Source organism: Egretta garzetta, unplaced genomic scaffold (assembly GCF_000687185.1).
Source record: "Egretta garzetta isolate BGI_Z169 unplaced genomic scaffold, ASM68718v1 scaffold454, whole genome shotgun sequence".
In the NCBI taxonomy this organism is placed as follows: domain Eukaryota; kingdom Metazoa; phylum Chordata; class Aves; order Pelecaniformes; family Ardeidae; genus Egretta; species Egretta garzetta.
The window spans coordinates 2,278,484-2,295,568 of NW_009259429.1; the positions used below are offsets into that span (position 1 = coordinate 2,278,484).

Sequence of the window (17,085 nt, forward strand, 5' to 3'; positions counted from 1 at the left end):
TCAACAGCAGCAGCAGCAGCCAAGCTGTCAACGGGCCCACCGCGACGACACACACCACAGGGAGCAACACTGTGAGTGTTCAGCTACCTCACCCCCAACAGCAATACAGCCACCCGAACACTGCCACGGTAGCTCCCTTCATGTACAGGTACGGTGAACTTCTCCAACCGACTGTTTTGAACGTGACGCTTAGATAGGAAGATTCTTTTTGGATGCTCTTTCAGGGGGGCAGCCAGATGAATGCCATGTCATGTCAAAGTTTCTTGCTTTAAGAAAGTAGACAATTTATACATGTACACAAAAACTGTTGGTGAAGGCTGTCAGTCTAAGATGTATAAGAAGTTGTGATAGATAAGAGGGTGAATAGTTGTTGTATCCAACCCTGCTAACAGTTAAGATGAGAATGCTAACACCTTCTTGACCAGGTACTGCTCTTACATGTTTTTATATTGCGTGGATTAGGTTTGGTTTACACATCATAGCTTTAAAAGTTGTAGCAATGCCGATTTATGACATAAATACACTCATTCCCTTCAGTGTGGCTAACAGTGGTGGAGCTGCCTCACTAAAAGCAGTAATGGGAAATCTTAAAAAATAAAATAAAAATCCCTTAGTATAGGTAAGGCCAGGCACAAAGTCTGCTGTTCTGTGCATTAACCCTGAATGACGTGAGCAAAAGAGCAGCTGTATGGGGTCACAACTAACCTCTATCTAGTCCCGCATCTTCTGTTTGACAATGGCAGTAGAGGATACGTAGGGAAGAGTAACAAGAGGGAAATCAATAACAAAGCTTCCTAAGGACATGCTCCCCAGTCTGACCATGATGCAAGAAACTCCTCAGGCAGACGATGGAATTCTGGGTTTTGACAGCCTAGTTTCCTTTGACACCACTTAATTCTTTCATAGGAAGAGAATGCAAGCAGTTGTTCTGTCTTCATCCTCTTCTTGCTGCTCATGATTTGCGAGACCTCTATCACATCCTTCCCTCTCAAGATGTGTCTTTTCTACGCTAAGGTGTCCTAGCCTGTTCAGTTTTTACTTGTAGAGATATTGTTCATAACCTTTGGTCATCTTTATCACCCTTTCCCATCATTTTTTCAGTTCTACTATACATATTTTTGCCTTTGCTCTCTTGCCAGACATAGCGTAAGAAATGGTTTGCCACATTTTTTAAATAAAAGTGAATGTAAATGGAATGAACCTGAAGGAGAGGGATGCCAAAGGCCTATGAAGGAATGCAAATGGGAAGAGCAACCCTTGGGTCTTCTGACCCCTTGAGTGTTCTCCCTGTGTGTATGGAATAAAATGCCAGGTGTCCTTCTGGGATGCAGTCACAGGAAAAGGAACCAGTTGGGAAAAATCAATCTGGCTAAAACTTGTATTAATAGTAAATGTTCTTGATTTCCCTTGCTCTTGCATTTACCTACGTGCATCAGCATTATTGTTGCATCTTTGGCTGAAGGTGAGATCTACTACTAGTAATTTTTGGAGATTTGTTTTGAGTTAAAAATTGCCAGTGCAGTTTGTACTATTTTAATTCATAATTAAATAGAAAATTGTGATTGCAAACTGATTGCTTTATCGTTTATCCCTCATAACCTTGTTCATCGTGCTTTGGGCTGTTAAGTTTATGTCCTATCAAAAGATAAAGTAAAAAGCACTCTGCTTGGTGTTCATCTTGGTTTGGAACCTAGATATCATCATCTAAAGTGCAGAAGCTATTCATATGTTTTCCATGATCTTAACATATTGATAAACTCTAGGCTGTATTTATTTGACTTTTTATAAAAACCAGTAATGAAACTACCTATTGGCAGCTGGAGAAAATGCTGAAAAATTGAAAAAACAACATGGACTTTTCAGCATTGGAGGAAAAAAGGCCAAACTGTGTAATCTTGTTGGCTTTAAAAGGAAAGAGAAAAGTCAAATTGTATTGATTTGCAGGGAAACATACAGCGTTTTTATAATAATTTGCTATCCGGACACTTTCTGAATCTGCAAAATGCACTTAATGCATGGCAGTAGTAGTCTCAGTTTTTTTTCTACTGTCGGTTAAGGTTACTTTAAACTTTTCATCTGCCTGTAGACTTTTTGTTTGTTTGGGGTTTTTTTTAAGGAAAAGACATGAGAAATTGTTCTGCATTTCATATAGGGTCAACTGAAATTAAGAATATAGCAATGGTAATGCCCTGCTGTGTCTTCACTTTTGTACAGCACTTACCCTTTGGACAGGAGACCTTCCAGCCGCTTGTTGATGTGGCTTTACGAGCAAAACACAGTGCCACCAGTAAAATGAAATTAGTCAAGCAATAGTACTCAAATCTGACAATAGATTCTGGTGACATCACCTTGCATTACTTGACAGCCACAATGTCAGACAATAAATTGGAGTTTGAAATTGATTTTACCCAGTCATTTATTTTAAAATACAGATAAGTGACATTGTTAGTTATTGAAGGGAAGCTAGCAGGAGTGTAACATGCCATCACGCTCTACCTGCTTCACATTCATGCGATACAGACTTTATTAGAGAGGAACAGATTAGCCACAACAACTGATATTATTGATAATTAAAATTTAGCTGTAAATCCAAGTGTCTTAAGACCCTGCCTGAAGAGCCATGAAGCCTATCTTAGACTATGAATTTTTTATTTTTTACAGCTGAATGCTTGTTTCCATTTCTAGGACATAATTCAGCATGGGACTAATGAATTATGTAAAATCAGTCTGCTGGTCTGTTCTGGAGAGAGGGGCGGAGTGGCTGGTGGTGGGTGCAATTGTCTAGTTGTTATACTTGAGATACTTTTGATGGAGAGTGACTGCACATCTCCCTTTTGTTTTGCCTTGCAGATCACAGACAGACAATGAAGGGAACGTAACAGCCGAGGCCAGCACAGGAGGGGTCAGCATGGATTCTGCTCTCTATGTCAAAGCTGGACAGCCTGCTCTTGAAGACCTCTCAGGTATGTCTTGCAACGTGACCTACTGACTGTGGTCTGGTTAAGTAAGAATGGGCTAAAGCAAGTTTGAAATCAGGAGTTCCGTCGTTAGGGAGAGGTTTAATTTGTTTTTATTCCTAATGCTTTAGTTTGTACGATATTTCTTTCAGCTCTTCAGCAATGGAAACTAGGTCTCAATAATCTGAATACTAGGTGTTCAAGTTCTGCACAATGGTGTGCCCCCAAATTTCTTGAAATCGTTAGGAATTCTGAGTACTTAATGTTTTTTGTAGAAGTGCAGCACCTTTTAGGGTTAAGCTACTATAAGGATCCTAAGTATTCCCAAACATTTTATATTTATTTTTTACTTTTTAGAACTTTGATTCAGACCTTACAGAAGAGATTAAGTTGAATGTCCTTGCTGTTTTGGTTCATTTATAGGTTTGGAGGAATCTCAGTATTCACTCACATTAATCGGATCAATTTGAGAAGCGGTCTTTGCAGCAATAGGAGACCAAAATCCAACTACAGTTTACTGTGTCCAGCATACAGAAGATGCTTGTAATTAGAATACTAGCAGTCTGAATTCACAAGTACCTCATATGTTTATCTATAGCATCCCTGCTACTGTAAGAAGTATATGATAGAAATAATTTCCTAGCTTATCAATATAACAAAGGAATTTTTAGCAACCGTATTCTACCAAAGTTCTAAAATGTGCTTTTAAAGTCACAAGCAAGTCTCCTTCTATTCCAGTTTCAGCAGTGTCTATGACTTTGCTTATTGCATACTGTTGCAGTATGTCTCATCAGTAGAATATTTCAGGATTTTTCATCTACTTAGTTTTGGTGTCCTCCAGTTTAAAATGAGTTTTGAAACTGATTGTCCTGCTTGGAAAAATCACGTGGCTAAAAGTCTCGCAATTGGATTAATTTCATACTGCATTCCGTATTCTGGCAATGCTGTCTTTATACCTGTTTGCATGCATGCTGATGGCAAAGGCCAGAGGCGGGGTCATTGGGGACAAAAAAGGCTGCCGGAATGCATAAACGAGTGTTACCTCTGTGTATGATTTATATATAGACGGATTAAATATTTAAGAGGCAAATAAATGCCACAAGGGATAAAATCCTTCAGAACATTTTTGGGTTCGTATTTAAAAGTGAGAGCCAGTTCAAAGTAAGAAATGCAGAGTGTCCAGCTGCTTAAACTCTTTCAGTATTACCTCTTAATCATCATATTGCTTAGCCTAGATGTATTTCAGCCTGTAAATTAAGAAGTGTTTATAGATCACAAAAGGTCTTTAGTCTTTAATGACAGATTTTATGTAAATACAAACTATTATTCAAGTAGAATAGGTAAGTTTTGGGATCCAAAAATGCAAGACAGTTGACAACCTCAAACAGTGGAGATGGAAAACCCATCTGTGTGCAGCCAAACGCCCCCGACAGCAGCAGTCCATAAAGGGTCTTAGGGGAAAAGGAGGGGGGGGGGAAAAGTCAGGTCCCTCCACCCAAAAAAATTAGAAGAAATATGGGATAGATTTCTTCTCTCCCTACATAGCAGCTACTGATGCTTTTCATTTAAAAGCACATACAAAACAAAAGGGGAGGATAGGTAGGGAAAAGTGGAAGCTGAATAGTTTAACGGTACTGCCTATTCATGAAGAGCAAAGTGATTTAATAATTAAGTTCCAGTGGCACTATCCAATGTCTTTCTTTTAAGTATACTTAGAATTTAAGCAACTGATTGTCATTTAAGCAAAAATTTTGTATCAATTTAAGTGTAAGAGACATCTCAATAGAAATTGGTTTGCCCAGTCTCATGTATGTTCTCTTAAGAAGTTATCTACTGTTTGCCTAGGTAGGAGAGAAATGATCTGTAAAAGAACACTGTGACCTTTGTTAGGCTAGAGGCCTATAAATATTTTATGTTCTTTACTGCAAAAATTTGTAGATCCATGAGTGTAGAAAATATTTTATGTCCCAGAGACCCATTGGCTCAAGGAATTGGTCTTGTTAGGTGGCTGTTTCCAATCCATAATTGTTTGACCATTTTGCCAAAGTGAATTGTGTCTCCCAGAGATGATTTCCCAGGGAGTAGAGACCCATTAGAAAAAAATTGCTAACATGGACATTGTCTCAGAAAGGCTAATGATTGTATAAGTGTTAAAGTCTATGTTCCCCTCCCTAGACAGTTGCCTGTAGTTGAGGCTCCAGCACTTTGGTGAGCAGTTTGTGCTCCTGCTGCTTTGCAGGCAAGAGTACATGACTCGGTTTTTCTGTGCCACCAACCTGGCATCTTTCAGAAACATGAGGTTTAAAGCAAAGAATGCGGGAAGTTCCACCATGAGCTGATTTATCTGGTCCTTAGCACTTCTGATTTGTGTAATAGATATATAGCCATCCAAACTAGCAATCGTACGGATGACCAGTACCCTGGCAGCTTAAGAATGCATCACTTGTGCAGGGGAGGCAGATGAAAAATTTGAAGCGTTTTAAATTTGCTGTAGTATTTTCTTTAGTCATGAATTGTAAATGCTCTAGAATGGAATCATTTCATTCTGTGCCCAACAGAAGTTTGGTGACAGCTTTTTGAAGGTTTTCTGTTTCAGCAGCTTACAAAGAATATGTTGGCACTACTGGAAATGCACTTCTCTTCAACCTCTTAGAAGGTTTAACTATATAAAGCTCTGATGAGTTAGCAAACAAAGGACTTATTAATTGACAGCAAGTAAATAAATTATGCTGAGGCAATAATTATTAATTTTATGAAAATAAATTATGCTGATGCACTAGGACAACTTTTTAAATGTATATAAACCCTACTTTTAGAGTTAAAGAACAGGACATAAACATTGTTTAGAACAGTGTATTTAAAGAACAGGATTTCTACATGTCGGGGAATGTAAAAGTCATCCCCCAACTTCGTAAACATAGCACATTAAAGTAATGATAACTGTGTTGTGCTGTGGACAAGCAAAAACTTTTGCTAATTTACCTAAAATGTCACTCGGTGTGGAGCACCCAGTCAACACAATTCAGTTTACTGAAAAGCTGCTGTTGATATATTTAAAACAGGAAAAAGAAGGTCTAGTGAATATACAGCATTGGAGAAATTTGCTCTGTCAGCTTGATGCTAATTGCGTCGATATATGAGTTGGAAAGGGGGGTATTGATGGAGTATATCTTCTAATGAGGTTGAAAGTTAACCAGGATTTAAATTGGGTCATATGGGGAAATGACAATACAGAAACATCTGGTGCAAAGGCAGCCTGTGAAATAAAGTTAACAGTGAAGAGCTCATTCTCAGTCCGGCTGCAGCACCGGCAGGTGCCTGCCGTAGGGGAATGGTATCTGCATCGTAATCAGTTTAGAGTGTTAAATAACAGAAAGTCAGAAAAAATGCATTCAAGACAGATTCAGGCAGAGGTAATGGCTCAGTTCTGTGGTATTTCCTGCCTTATCCTTTCTAATGGTTTATTCTCCCTGTAGGAGAGGATCCAGAAACTCGGCGGTTACGAACTGTGAAAAACATTGCTGATCTTCGACAGAACTTAGAGGAAACAATGTCCAGTTTACGGGGAACGCAGGTCACTCACAGGTAATTTTGTTTATAAGAAAACAGAAATTGTTGTGCTTTTACTTTACATCTCTTAGATCTGGCTGGCTTGCGTCCTTGAAAAATTATTAACGCTGACAGCAGAAGATACTTATCCTGTACTTTTTGTCTTTAAAGCACAGATTCTGACAGTGTTCAGTGTTACTAGAGATGTACGGTGTGTAATTGGTGGTGGCAGGCTGTATATAGAATCAAAGGTGGAGAATCATCAGTGCTTGTTAAATGGGTTAGGTGATGTTTGAATATAGTTACAGTTTAAAATGTTTCTTCATCTTACTCTTGAACCACTTCAGTGCATTACACCCCTCTCCCCCTATGTGTAATATTTTGTTTAAATAAGCAGGTGAACTGTGCTTGACCCACTCGATAAGGTGCATAACTTGAATTCCTGACCAATCTTTGGACAAACAAATTTTTTCTAATATTATTAGTCGTCCATGTATATAACTGCTGCTTCGTTGTAAAGCAGCGTTTATAAATCTTCAGCAATATTTAAAATATGCTCTAAATAAACAAGGACTGTTGTTACATTCAAACATTCTGTGACTCAGATCTTTTCAGTGTTGAATGGGAGGCTTGGGAGAATAAGCTGTTTGGCTCCTAATGAGGTCAGGGTCCTACTTAGTGCTCAGTGCTTTATGAACTGCAGCCCTAAATGAATTCAGCACTTCGAGTTTTGGCTTTATATCTAAAACTGAGGCAGAACTTGCAAAGATGAACTCCTAATGCCATTTTTGTTTTCAAATTCCAATTAATGTGACAGCTTATTATGATTTAATTACTACAACCTCAGGATACATAGGTTTTTGCAGCGTGTACATAACATCGTATTGCAAATATCTACACACACATATATATATAATAATTATTATATACATAATTTAGGTTGGAAAACACCTTTAAGATCATTAAGTCCAGCTGTTACCCTAACTCTGCCATCCCACCACTAAACCATGTCCCTAAGCACCTCATCTGCCTGGCTTTTAAATCCCTCCAGGGATGGGGACTCAACCGTATAATAACTCGACATATAATAACTCTTATAATATGTTGTTATATTGTTGGTAGCTTCTATGAGCTACCAACATTACAGTGACTTTAAAATAAAGTGTTTAAAATAAACAGACCAGGAGGACATCACAAGTGGGTTTCAGATTAGTGTACAGCCAGTGTTGTACAATTCTGCTTATTTTAACAAATATCCACAATAAAAAAAGAAATAACTTGTATGTTAGTTGAGCAGGAAAGGAAAAGGGGAGTTCATGTGGGTAAAAGAAGTTGCAGCTATGGATTAGCTGCACCTAAGCTGCAAGTGTTCAGTGTGGTCTTGCAGTCTGTACACATGACCTGAAATCTCACGGTGTAGCAGCCCCGTTTTTAAGGTTCCATATAGCAGCCTACATTTAATCAAATGCATTTATTTTTTAAGCACATTGGAAGCTATTTTTGACACCAGTGTTGCTACCAAGATAAGTGGTCGCAACATTCTCAGACATACAGTCTGCATTACTGTTGTTAGGGATGCAACATGTTCACATGCTCAAACACAGAGAGTGGAAGATTTAATATAGCTGACGCTTGTCAAAAACTGTATTTACAGGCTGTGGCCTGAAAGGCTTTTGTAACCAGAGCTTTGTATAAATGTTATCAATATTTTGAAAAATATATTCAATTCATGAATATATAAAATAGATTTTGAAAATTGAACTTGTTTTGCCTTCTTATTTTTTCATTTAACTCTTTCCTCAGTGTAGAAATAGCTACCATCTTGGTGCTGAACACATCTCCAGAGTATTAGGACTTCCATGAATGCAGCCAAAAAGTGTATCAGAAAAAGAGTACGTCAGTTGGTTTTCTTTTAGTCAGTTTAACATCCTACTCCTGTGCCTGGAGTGGCAAAACTATGGTATAATAGTTCTATATGATTGAAGATGAAAAAGTTACGCTTTGATACTGTGGATAATCCATTAAAAAGTTCCTGCTTAAGTCTTCTCACATACATGTTGAACATTTGGTGGCCTGGGTGCAAGAGTATCGTTATTTAAGGGCAGTGTTGGAGGAATGGACCTAACTCTCTCAAGGCATCGTAGCAGGTAAATTCTGTTCATGCTGTTACTTACAATCTGTAACTTGGTGAGCGTTCAGGGTGTAGGGTCTTGCAATCACCTGAAATCTCACGGTTCTAAGCAGATCACATTTAATCAAACGCATTTATTTTTTTAAGCACATTGGAAACTACATTTGACACCAATGTCACTACCGAGATAAGTGGCCGCAGCATCCTCAGCTTGACAGGACGACCGACCCCCTTGTCGTGGAGACTGGGGCAGTCCAGCCCCCGCCTGCAGGCAGGCGACGCTCCGTCGATGGGAAATGGGTATCCTCCGCGAGGGAACGCCAGCCGCTTCATCAACACGGAGTCGGGACGTTACATGTATTCAGCACCTTTGCGGAGGCAGCTAGCGTCCCGCGGTAGCAGTGTCTGCCACGTCGACATCTCGGACAAGGGAAGTGATGAAATCGATCTGGAAGGCATCACCATGGATGCCACCGGCTACATGAGCGATGGGGATGTGTTGGGCAAGAATATCAGAGCTGATGACATCACAAGTGGGTAAGTGCCTTTACTTTTCTTTGTCAATGTTGTACTTTATGGGATTCTTGTATTGTGTTTAATGATGCTGTATTCCCATGATTGTTTGAAGAAAGAAAAAAAAACAAACCCAAAGATACGCCACTAGTTTTAATGAGCATTTGGAGGGGACAGCTCATTATCACAGTTAATTTAGTCGGTGGGATCAAAGTACAATTCAAGTGCATGTCAAGAAAATACTACTGTATATGAACATACTCTTGCACATGATTAAATGTTTTCCAGAGTGAGGGTTGTGGTCAAGTCAAATGCATGCAACATTCATCTGTGCCCACAAGATGGAGAGAGAGAGGCATTTTCTGTACTTTTACTGAACCCTTTTGCTGCCTGAACTTCTAGGGGACAGTTCACTGGAAGGAAATGAGTTTACATCTCTGTGTAGGGTAAAATAGTTTTACACGCAAAATGAAGTCTAAAGAATAAGTTAGCATGCAGAAATACGAACGGGTAGGCAATCATTTTCAAGGTTTCATGTCAACTGTTTACTTCTGCCCTGACTGGAAAAAGCATTTGTTCTTTGCTCCAAAGTCACTATGCCCTTTAAATTGTCTGTTTTCAATTCCTTCTAGAAAGTATGGTCATTTTTGCTTATTTCAAGTAACATCAGCATTAGATTGGTGTTAACACTGATCTTTGAGATGCAAATGGCGTATTTATTGTTGCGGCAGCCTTTTTCCCTGTCCGGCCATCTTCTATCCTTTGGTTTTCTGTCATTTTTTTATAAGTGACATTTCTTGTAGCATTGGCTTATTTGGAATTGGAAGATGTGGTGTCTGTTACTGAAATAGAAAGCTGGAATTCAGCTGCTGCTTTGTCACTAACTTAACCAGTTAAGTTACGCGATCTGGAAACCTCCATTAATTCTGTCCATTGTGAACATTGGGATGTTTTCACACTGTCCTTTTCAAAAAGTCAGATACTTTATTTTTAATTCTTTGTTAGGGAAGCATATAGTAAAGATGCTGACGCAAAAATCAGTATAAAATTCCATTTCAGATAAAGCACCAGTAGCTGCTGCTGTATTAATAGTGCATCATATCACTAAAGCCCCTTGTGTTTTCCTCAGGTAAATCAACTTATACCTGAGTTTTGCAGTGTTTGTTGTAGTAACAGTTATTGCTTTTCCTTTGAACTATGATTTTTTTTTTTTTCAAATTTGCGGTCTAGAATTGAGGAAAATAAATTTTGAGTAACACCATGGTTTCTGTAAAATCCCTAGCGTATGACCCAAGAAGTGCCTCTGGCAAAATTGCGTCAGTTCAGCCTTCTGCTGCTCATATCTGAGAGGAGCCCCAGACTTTGCAGATCTTTACTTAGTGTATAAAGTTCAGATTCCAGGTTGACGAAAGGGAAAGAATAAGCAAGCTGTTGAGTTTATGAATGATATTTCCAGAGAAATCTGTGCCTTCACTCATCTCTGCATATCATTTCCTTTTCTGTGTCTTATCTGGTCTTCCTGTAGGGTAAAAAATTGAAGTCTCCTTAGTCTGAAAATGCAAGAGTGGTCTTCAGATTCTGGGTCTAAGGGACTAATAATGTAATAAAATATTTTTGCTAGTTGGTACCTCTGTCACCAAAGCAGTGATTTATGTACCAAGTATGGCCAACGTTTAGCAGAAGGGTCATATATTCCACAACACCTCACTCCTAGCCTTGACTGTTAGAACATCTTCAACTGAGTACCTGACTCTTATTTCCCACTAGTTTTTAAAGGGAGCGATAACTTTCAGTTCTTACTCATATAACTAGCCACAAATTGACAAACAAGATCTCAATTTAAACTTCTGAGGACAAGGAGAGTTATGTGTACAAATGCCTTTTCCTTTTCTACATCTTTTGCCTTTAGCTGCAAAAGCCTATTTTGCTAAATAATGAGAGTTGGTTTAGTGATTTATGTAGCACTGCTGTAGTCATTGACTAAGTTCCAAGGGCAGAATCTGTATTGAAGGTCAATCCATCATCAGGAAGATCCAGCGCCATTTCCAGGTTGTGGGCAGGGTTTGGAGGTGGGGCGATTTGGAGGTCCTCTTGTTGCTGCACCCGTGGGCATTTGGAGGGAGCCTTCCTGGAAGCAGCCACGTGATGTTGGAGTTACATAGTCTGTGGAGAGTAATTGTGCGTGCGGATTCCTCAAGAAGGGAGTATTGCAGTATTGAATTGCGATAACAGCACTGGATATAATCCCAGTATCGATGGAGAGCGGTAAAAAAATGAGGGTGTTACCTTTGGTGTGAGTCTCACTGACACCTAATAGTGCTGGGTTACCATCTCCAGTATGAACAGATGTTTCATGAGTTATCTTCCCCAATGTCGATTTATTCCCAAAAATAAAAAAATAGGATAGCATTGTGTCTTTGTGGGAGAGGAATTACACACCACTTGCTTGTAAAGAAAGCATCCGTGTGACTTGCTGCAGAGCAAATCACCGAGATCAATGTTAGGGCGAACAGGCCCAAAATTTCCAGAAGCTGAGTTAAGAGTATGTGGAAAGCAGCACAAGAGGGCATTTATAGCATGAATAGCTCTTTATTGGCTGGTATGTGTTTCACTTTGTCATTTTTTAGAATTGCTACAATCCTGCAGTCTGAAAACCTTGGATCTGTGTTTTCATTGGCAAACTGAAAGGAAAGGAAGCCAAAATATTTGTTACAACCAAAATAAATCCAATAGCCAAGATAAACTATTTTAGCCCTGTGATCCTGATGCTTTCTCTGAAATGTACTGGGTCATGGGAAGTTTCATTTGGCCTCCTTTAGTAAGGCTGCTCAGGCAGAGCTCTGGCAGACACCAGGATTGCTTTCATAGGGTTAGGAACTGAGTATCTTTTCCAAACGGGCAGAAAATATCTCTTAAACTAAGAACGTCTCCAGGGGGTGGATCAAAGGTAAGAAGTTGTCTTGTTGTGGGAGCTAAAACATCAACTGAATGACAAAGCACAGGGACTAAGATTTGTGTGAGGTGGGGAATAAGCACCCAAGCCACCTCCTGCGGTGGCTGAGCTTGAGGCGTCAGAGCCTCGTCAGCAAGTGGCACCTCAAAGCCCAGAATTCTCTCACCTATCACCCCAAAGGTTGTCCCAGACAGGATGTTAACTCTCATGGCTGCTTTGGGTTTGTGGGGAAGGTTTTGTCCACTTCAGTCTCCCTCTGGCTACTAACATACACATTCCTACCTCTTTCTGTCCTCCTGCCCCCCCCAGTTCTCTCTAGTGATACATAGAGTTAATGTCCTTTTTATCTGTCCTTGGAATGGAGCAACAGAGCTGTTGGTCAGAAAGGCCTTTTAAAATTGTTTCCTTTCAGTTTAATTAGCCGTCTGCCCCTGTTTTCATTAGCCTAGTATGGAGCTTCCTATACAGAATTAGCAGCGTGGCTATACGGATTGGTGCTGGTTGCAAATTTGCTCAGGATATGGCTTTGAGTCCGCAAACGCAGCTTGTCAAAACAGAAGCATGGCTGTTCCAGCTCTGTTCCAACAAAATGTAGATTTGATGATTTGACAGCTCAGCCGCCCTAGAGCCTGAACTTCAAGGCAGGGCAGATGTGAGCAGCCCTGTGCATGGACCATGGGTCTGCTCCGTGCCACGCTGGGCTTTGGGGCATGCTTGGCTCACTTTTTTGAGTGTATCTCATTAAGAAACACTCCTGAACGACTCTCTCCTACCTCATGTAGCCAGCCTAGAAGTGAACTTATCCCTCAACTATTAGGTGAGGACAGAAGGGCTCAGCCTGCATATGATATTCAGGGGCCCTGGGCTAAAATTTTCCTTCCAGTGACCTCCTGCGGCTGCTGCGGCTGTTGGGGCAGGGGGAGACTTTTTACCGCTTTATTAACCTCCCCATTTATTTGATGCTTTGGGGCCGATACATTCCCATTCCAGGTCTCTACTTCCACAACCTCTTAATGTGTTTGTGTGCACGATGCTCACGGGATTATGATTCCTTCTTGTTTATTCAGGCCTTCATGCTCCCTGGGGATCCTTCTACAAGCAGGTGAATTGGGAATGTGGATGAAAGGATGCTAAAAGGGAGGGCAGGCCACTCTGGGCAGAAAATCAGGCTTTACCCCCTGCTTCTGCTCAGGCCAAACCCCCACAAAAGCATTGTGCCCTGGGTAGAAATCGTCTTTGTATTGCAGAGGTCTGTCTACCCTTGAGTAACATGGACCAAGACCCTCACTGAAATAGTTTGGTTGTGGGCGGAAACTTAGTAGTTACATCTCTTAGGAGGCAAAGAAGAGTTTGATATGAAGAGCTGAAATTGAGGACTGATTTCATTGAATGTTGAAGCGTAATTGATACTTGTAGGATTCTTGCAGCTCAGTTGCTTGATTTTGTTCCATTTATCAGTCAAACAGTGACGCATCTTTTTCAGACGTTGGGCTCATATGTGGTGTAACTGACCTTTGCTTGGGTAAGGGTTTAGAGGAAGAAAAGGAGGACTATACAGTCTTCTGCTAATGAGAATTTGTTCTTGGTAACAGTAGTTAAGAGAAACCATTTCCTTCTAAGCTGTCAGTAAAGGGAATGGTTGCTGCGCCAGGTAAGGTGTGGCTAGCTAGAAATCATGAGTGGCTGAGCTAATTAATCATGGTCCGAATGAGAACCTGTTCACTCTGTACATTGACTAAATGCTGGCTATAGTCTTTTCTGACCTATTTTTTGCCATGTTGATTACCACTGTATTTTTTCTGGACGCTTTGAGTTACAGTGGGTTCGTCACTTTACTGGACATCGCTCTTGAAATGGTGATAAGATTTCATCTAAATACAGTGGACGAGTAAAACTGCATGCCTTATATGGCTGCAACACTTCAACATGACTAAGAATCATTAGGAGGCTTATTTTATTTTTCTTCTCTGTTTGAGCAGAGTGTTTATTTGAACTGCCTTCTGTCTTGCTAGGAGCGGCTTTTTACATTTTGATCTTTTCAACATTGCAGAATAGTAGCTATATATGGCAAATACATAATTAACACAAAAAATGAATGGGTCAGGCAAGCAAACTCAAAATTTTGACTTTTATGAAAAGGTATTAGGAAACCTTGGCTTCTGACTTCTTAGTAAACTATGTTGAAACTGGTTCAGAACTAGCTTTTGGATTTTAAGTCACAGATGTCCTGGTGCTGTGAGAATGAAAAGAAAAAATTATGGCCGTGTTTAAATCAAAATAATACTCCTAATCCAAGAACTGTACTTAAAGATCTTTACAGGAGACATGACTAGAATATTACGTAAGCATTTTCAATGTTATTAATGTTGTATTTTTTTTTAAAATATTGCACTCAGTTCAGGAATAGTTCTGGTGTCATCTTCATCAATAAAAAACAGTGTTTGATTATGTATCACAAGTGATAACTCAGATAACATGCTCTCAGAACTTTTCTTGCCAGGTAGGATTCAGCATAGGAAGACATCATAGGCCTGTAAGTCATAACCTCAGAGATCAGCTGGAATCAAGCTTTTTATTCAGTATACTGCTAAAAAGGGCCACGTTAGGTCATCTGTAGTGTTTGTCAGTAAAACGAACTGACAAGCTGTGGTGTATTTTTTGCTTATTTGTACATACTGTCCTATTGTCAATGACTACCAAAATACTGTTTAATAGCCATTATCCTACTTTGGGCTTGTTTCTGTGATAAACACCTCAGTGGTGCTTGAACTGCTGCTTCAGTGCCAACAGGTTTTTGTATTTAGAGCAAAAGGACAGCTTCTAAAGGACAAAATACGGTCCCACTCCGGGGCTAGCCAGTAGAGGGAGATGCAGTCATGCACACTTAGTCGATGTGGATCATCTGCAGGAAGGGAAGTAGGCATGAGGGAGTCGAAAGTCCGCTGTGGAGTAGCTCATCCTCTGCTGCTGACCCTGCTGAGAAACTGGGGAAAAGCAGCACTCCCTCCTTACTTCTCTGTGCTCACACGTCGTTCCTCTCCCCAACAAAATCAAAAAGGACAATGCAAAACTGATCGCTTGTTCTATAGCTTATTTCTGTAATTTTCATTGGAATAGAGTCTGAGAAAAGATTTAAGCATTTAAATCAAAATTAGCACATGCAAACCCCCATTGACCAGCTGCCCGATTCCTGTGGATCCTCAGCTTGCTCCAGGCTGGCAGCCTGTGCTTGCTGGGTGCGAGTGTTGTCCTCTCTTAAGTCCAGAGCAGCATTTGCACACCTGAAAGGATCAACCTCTTGGGTGTTTTCCAGTCTTGTCTACCTCATTTTGTCAGGCTACCAACTTTGGTCTCCTCTCCACGGGTGGGGTCATTCGTTTTATGTTAGCGAATGACTTGGCTAAATTTCAGAAACCGTCTGGGAATTGGAACCCCAGGGCTTAGTCCTTCCTCCTTCTAAACGGTGTAATGGCTGCGCTGTGATTTTCTCTCATACGGGTGAACCTTCCAGCCTAGTGACGCATTTGGGCTTTGCTGCCCACTGGTTCAGCTCCAGTAAGGGCATGGCTGATGCCCTTTTCCATCCTCTGGAGAGCATTTAGTCCAGCATTAGTGTGAGGTTAGTCCGGTTGTCAGGTGAATTCTTCTGAGAAATAAGTGATGTGGCTTTTAATGCCCTCAGACAGAGAAGGAATTTTTTTTCGTTACCCTTTTGTGTTGTTCACCTTTAATCTGGATATGCTAGACATAGATTTGGGCTAGAGAGGCTTTGCTGTAGACCCCAGACTTAACATCTTATGGCCTAACTCCTGCATAAAGGCAATACTCACAGCTCTGAGCCAAGGCCTGTAAGTCACACAATTTAGGATTAACTTGATGGTCTCACTGGATTGAACTAAGCCTGCTCAGAATTAAAGATACAGTTTGGGAAAAATGCGGGAAACGGCAATATAGTTAAGCAAGATTGCGTCTTAAAAATAACTAAAACTTTACTGGCCATTTGATTACAAGGGGAAAAAATCTGCTAATCCTTATGAGTCCTAATGCTGTAATGAAGCCCTCGTGTCTCCTAGCAAAGGCATTGAGGAGTCACTGCCCAAACTCCTCTGTGAAATCTGGGGAGGATCTCTCCTAGTTTCTTCCCATGAGTTTTCTTGGGTCTTGCTCTCTTCTTGTACATATGTTAATCACCTGGCTTCTTTGAAGCCTGCTTTGGGCGCTGTTAATGGTTAATACTGGCATTTGAAGTCTCGCTGCCATGACCAGAGTTCTCCTCCAGGATACAGTGCTCCATTCATTTCTGAAGGGCCATTCAACTCCAGGATAGATGAAGAGGAATAAGTAAAGCTTTAACCTGTCATTTCTTCTCATAAACAGCCTAAAGAAAGGGGGAGAAATTGAGGCGAGCAAGGAGAACATAACATAATACACACATTTAATATAAAAATATCAATGTAATCTTATTCTACTAACTCTAGCTTTTGAAAGTCCAGTACCTTAAATAGATGCTTTTCAGTGCCTAATCCATGCCATCGTCTTGGATGGGCTGACTAGATTTGTAAAAGAGTTCTAAAAAGGAGGGTGGAGCAAGCCTGTTCCTTGAGAGGAACGTGAATCTAAGCTTAAGGTGCATTTGGCAGACAGGTTGAGTGAGTGTTGGAAAGAGGATCATAGACGAGAAGAGTCGTCCTTGAAAGAGGAACGGATGCAGTGATGTGAGATGCTTTCTGTCAGTCTAATGTTCTTCTCTTACGTGCTGGAAGTTTCTCTTAAACTACATTTATGTAAGGCTGCTAATTCCACAGGAAACTTATTTCTTCAGAAGCTCAACCAGAATGGGAGCCAGCTTTCTCAAAAGGGGAAGAGGGTCTTTGCCCAGGAGCTTGCGGGGCTCATTGACAGGGCTTTAAACTAGATGTGAAGGGGGAAGGGGAACCTATCGGGCTTGCCAGCAACAGGCTAGGGGATAAAATACAAGGGTT

At 40.4% G+C, this 17,085-nt stretch overlaps 1 protein-coding gene across 1 annotated transcript in view; it reads left to right on the top strand.

Annotated features, from left to right (window-relative positions):
• NAV2 (neuron navigator 2) overlaps positions 1-17,085 on the top strand; it is a 238,692-nt gene that overhangs the window by 126,009 nt on the left and 95,598 nt on the right. The window contains 4 exon segments of the mRNA XM_035892631.1: positions 1-148; positions 2,851-2,963; positions 6,434-6,542; positions 8,785-9,174. The exon segment at positions 1-148 is cut by the window's left edge and continues 17 nt beyond it. Coding sequence (XP_035748524.1) covers positions 1-148; positions 2,851-2,963; positions 6,434-6,542; positions 8,785-9,174 — 760 coding nt within the window.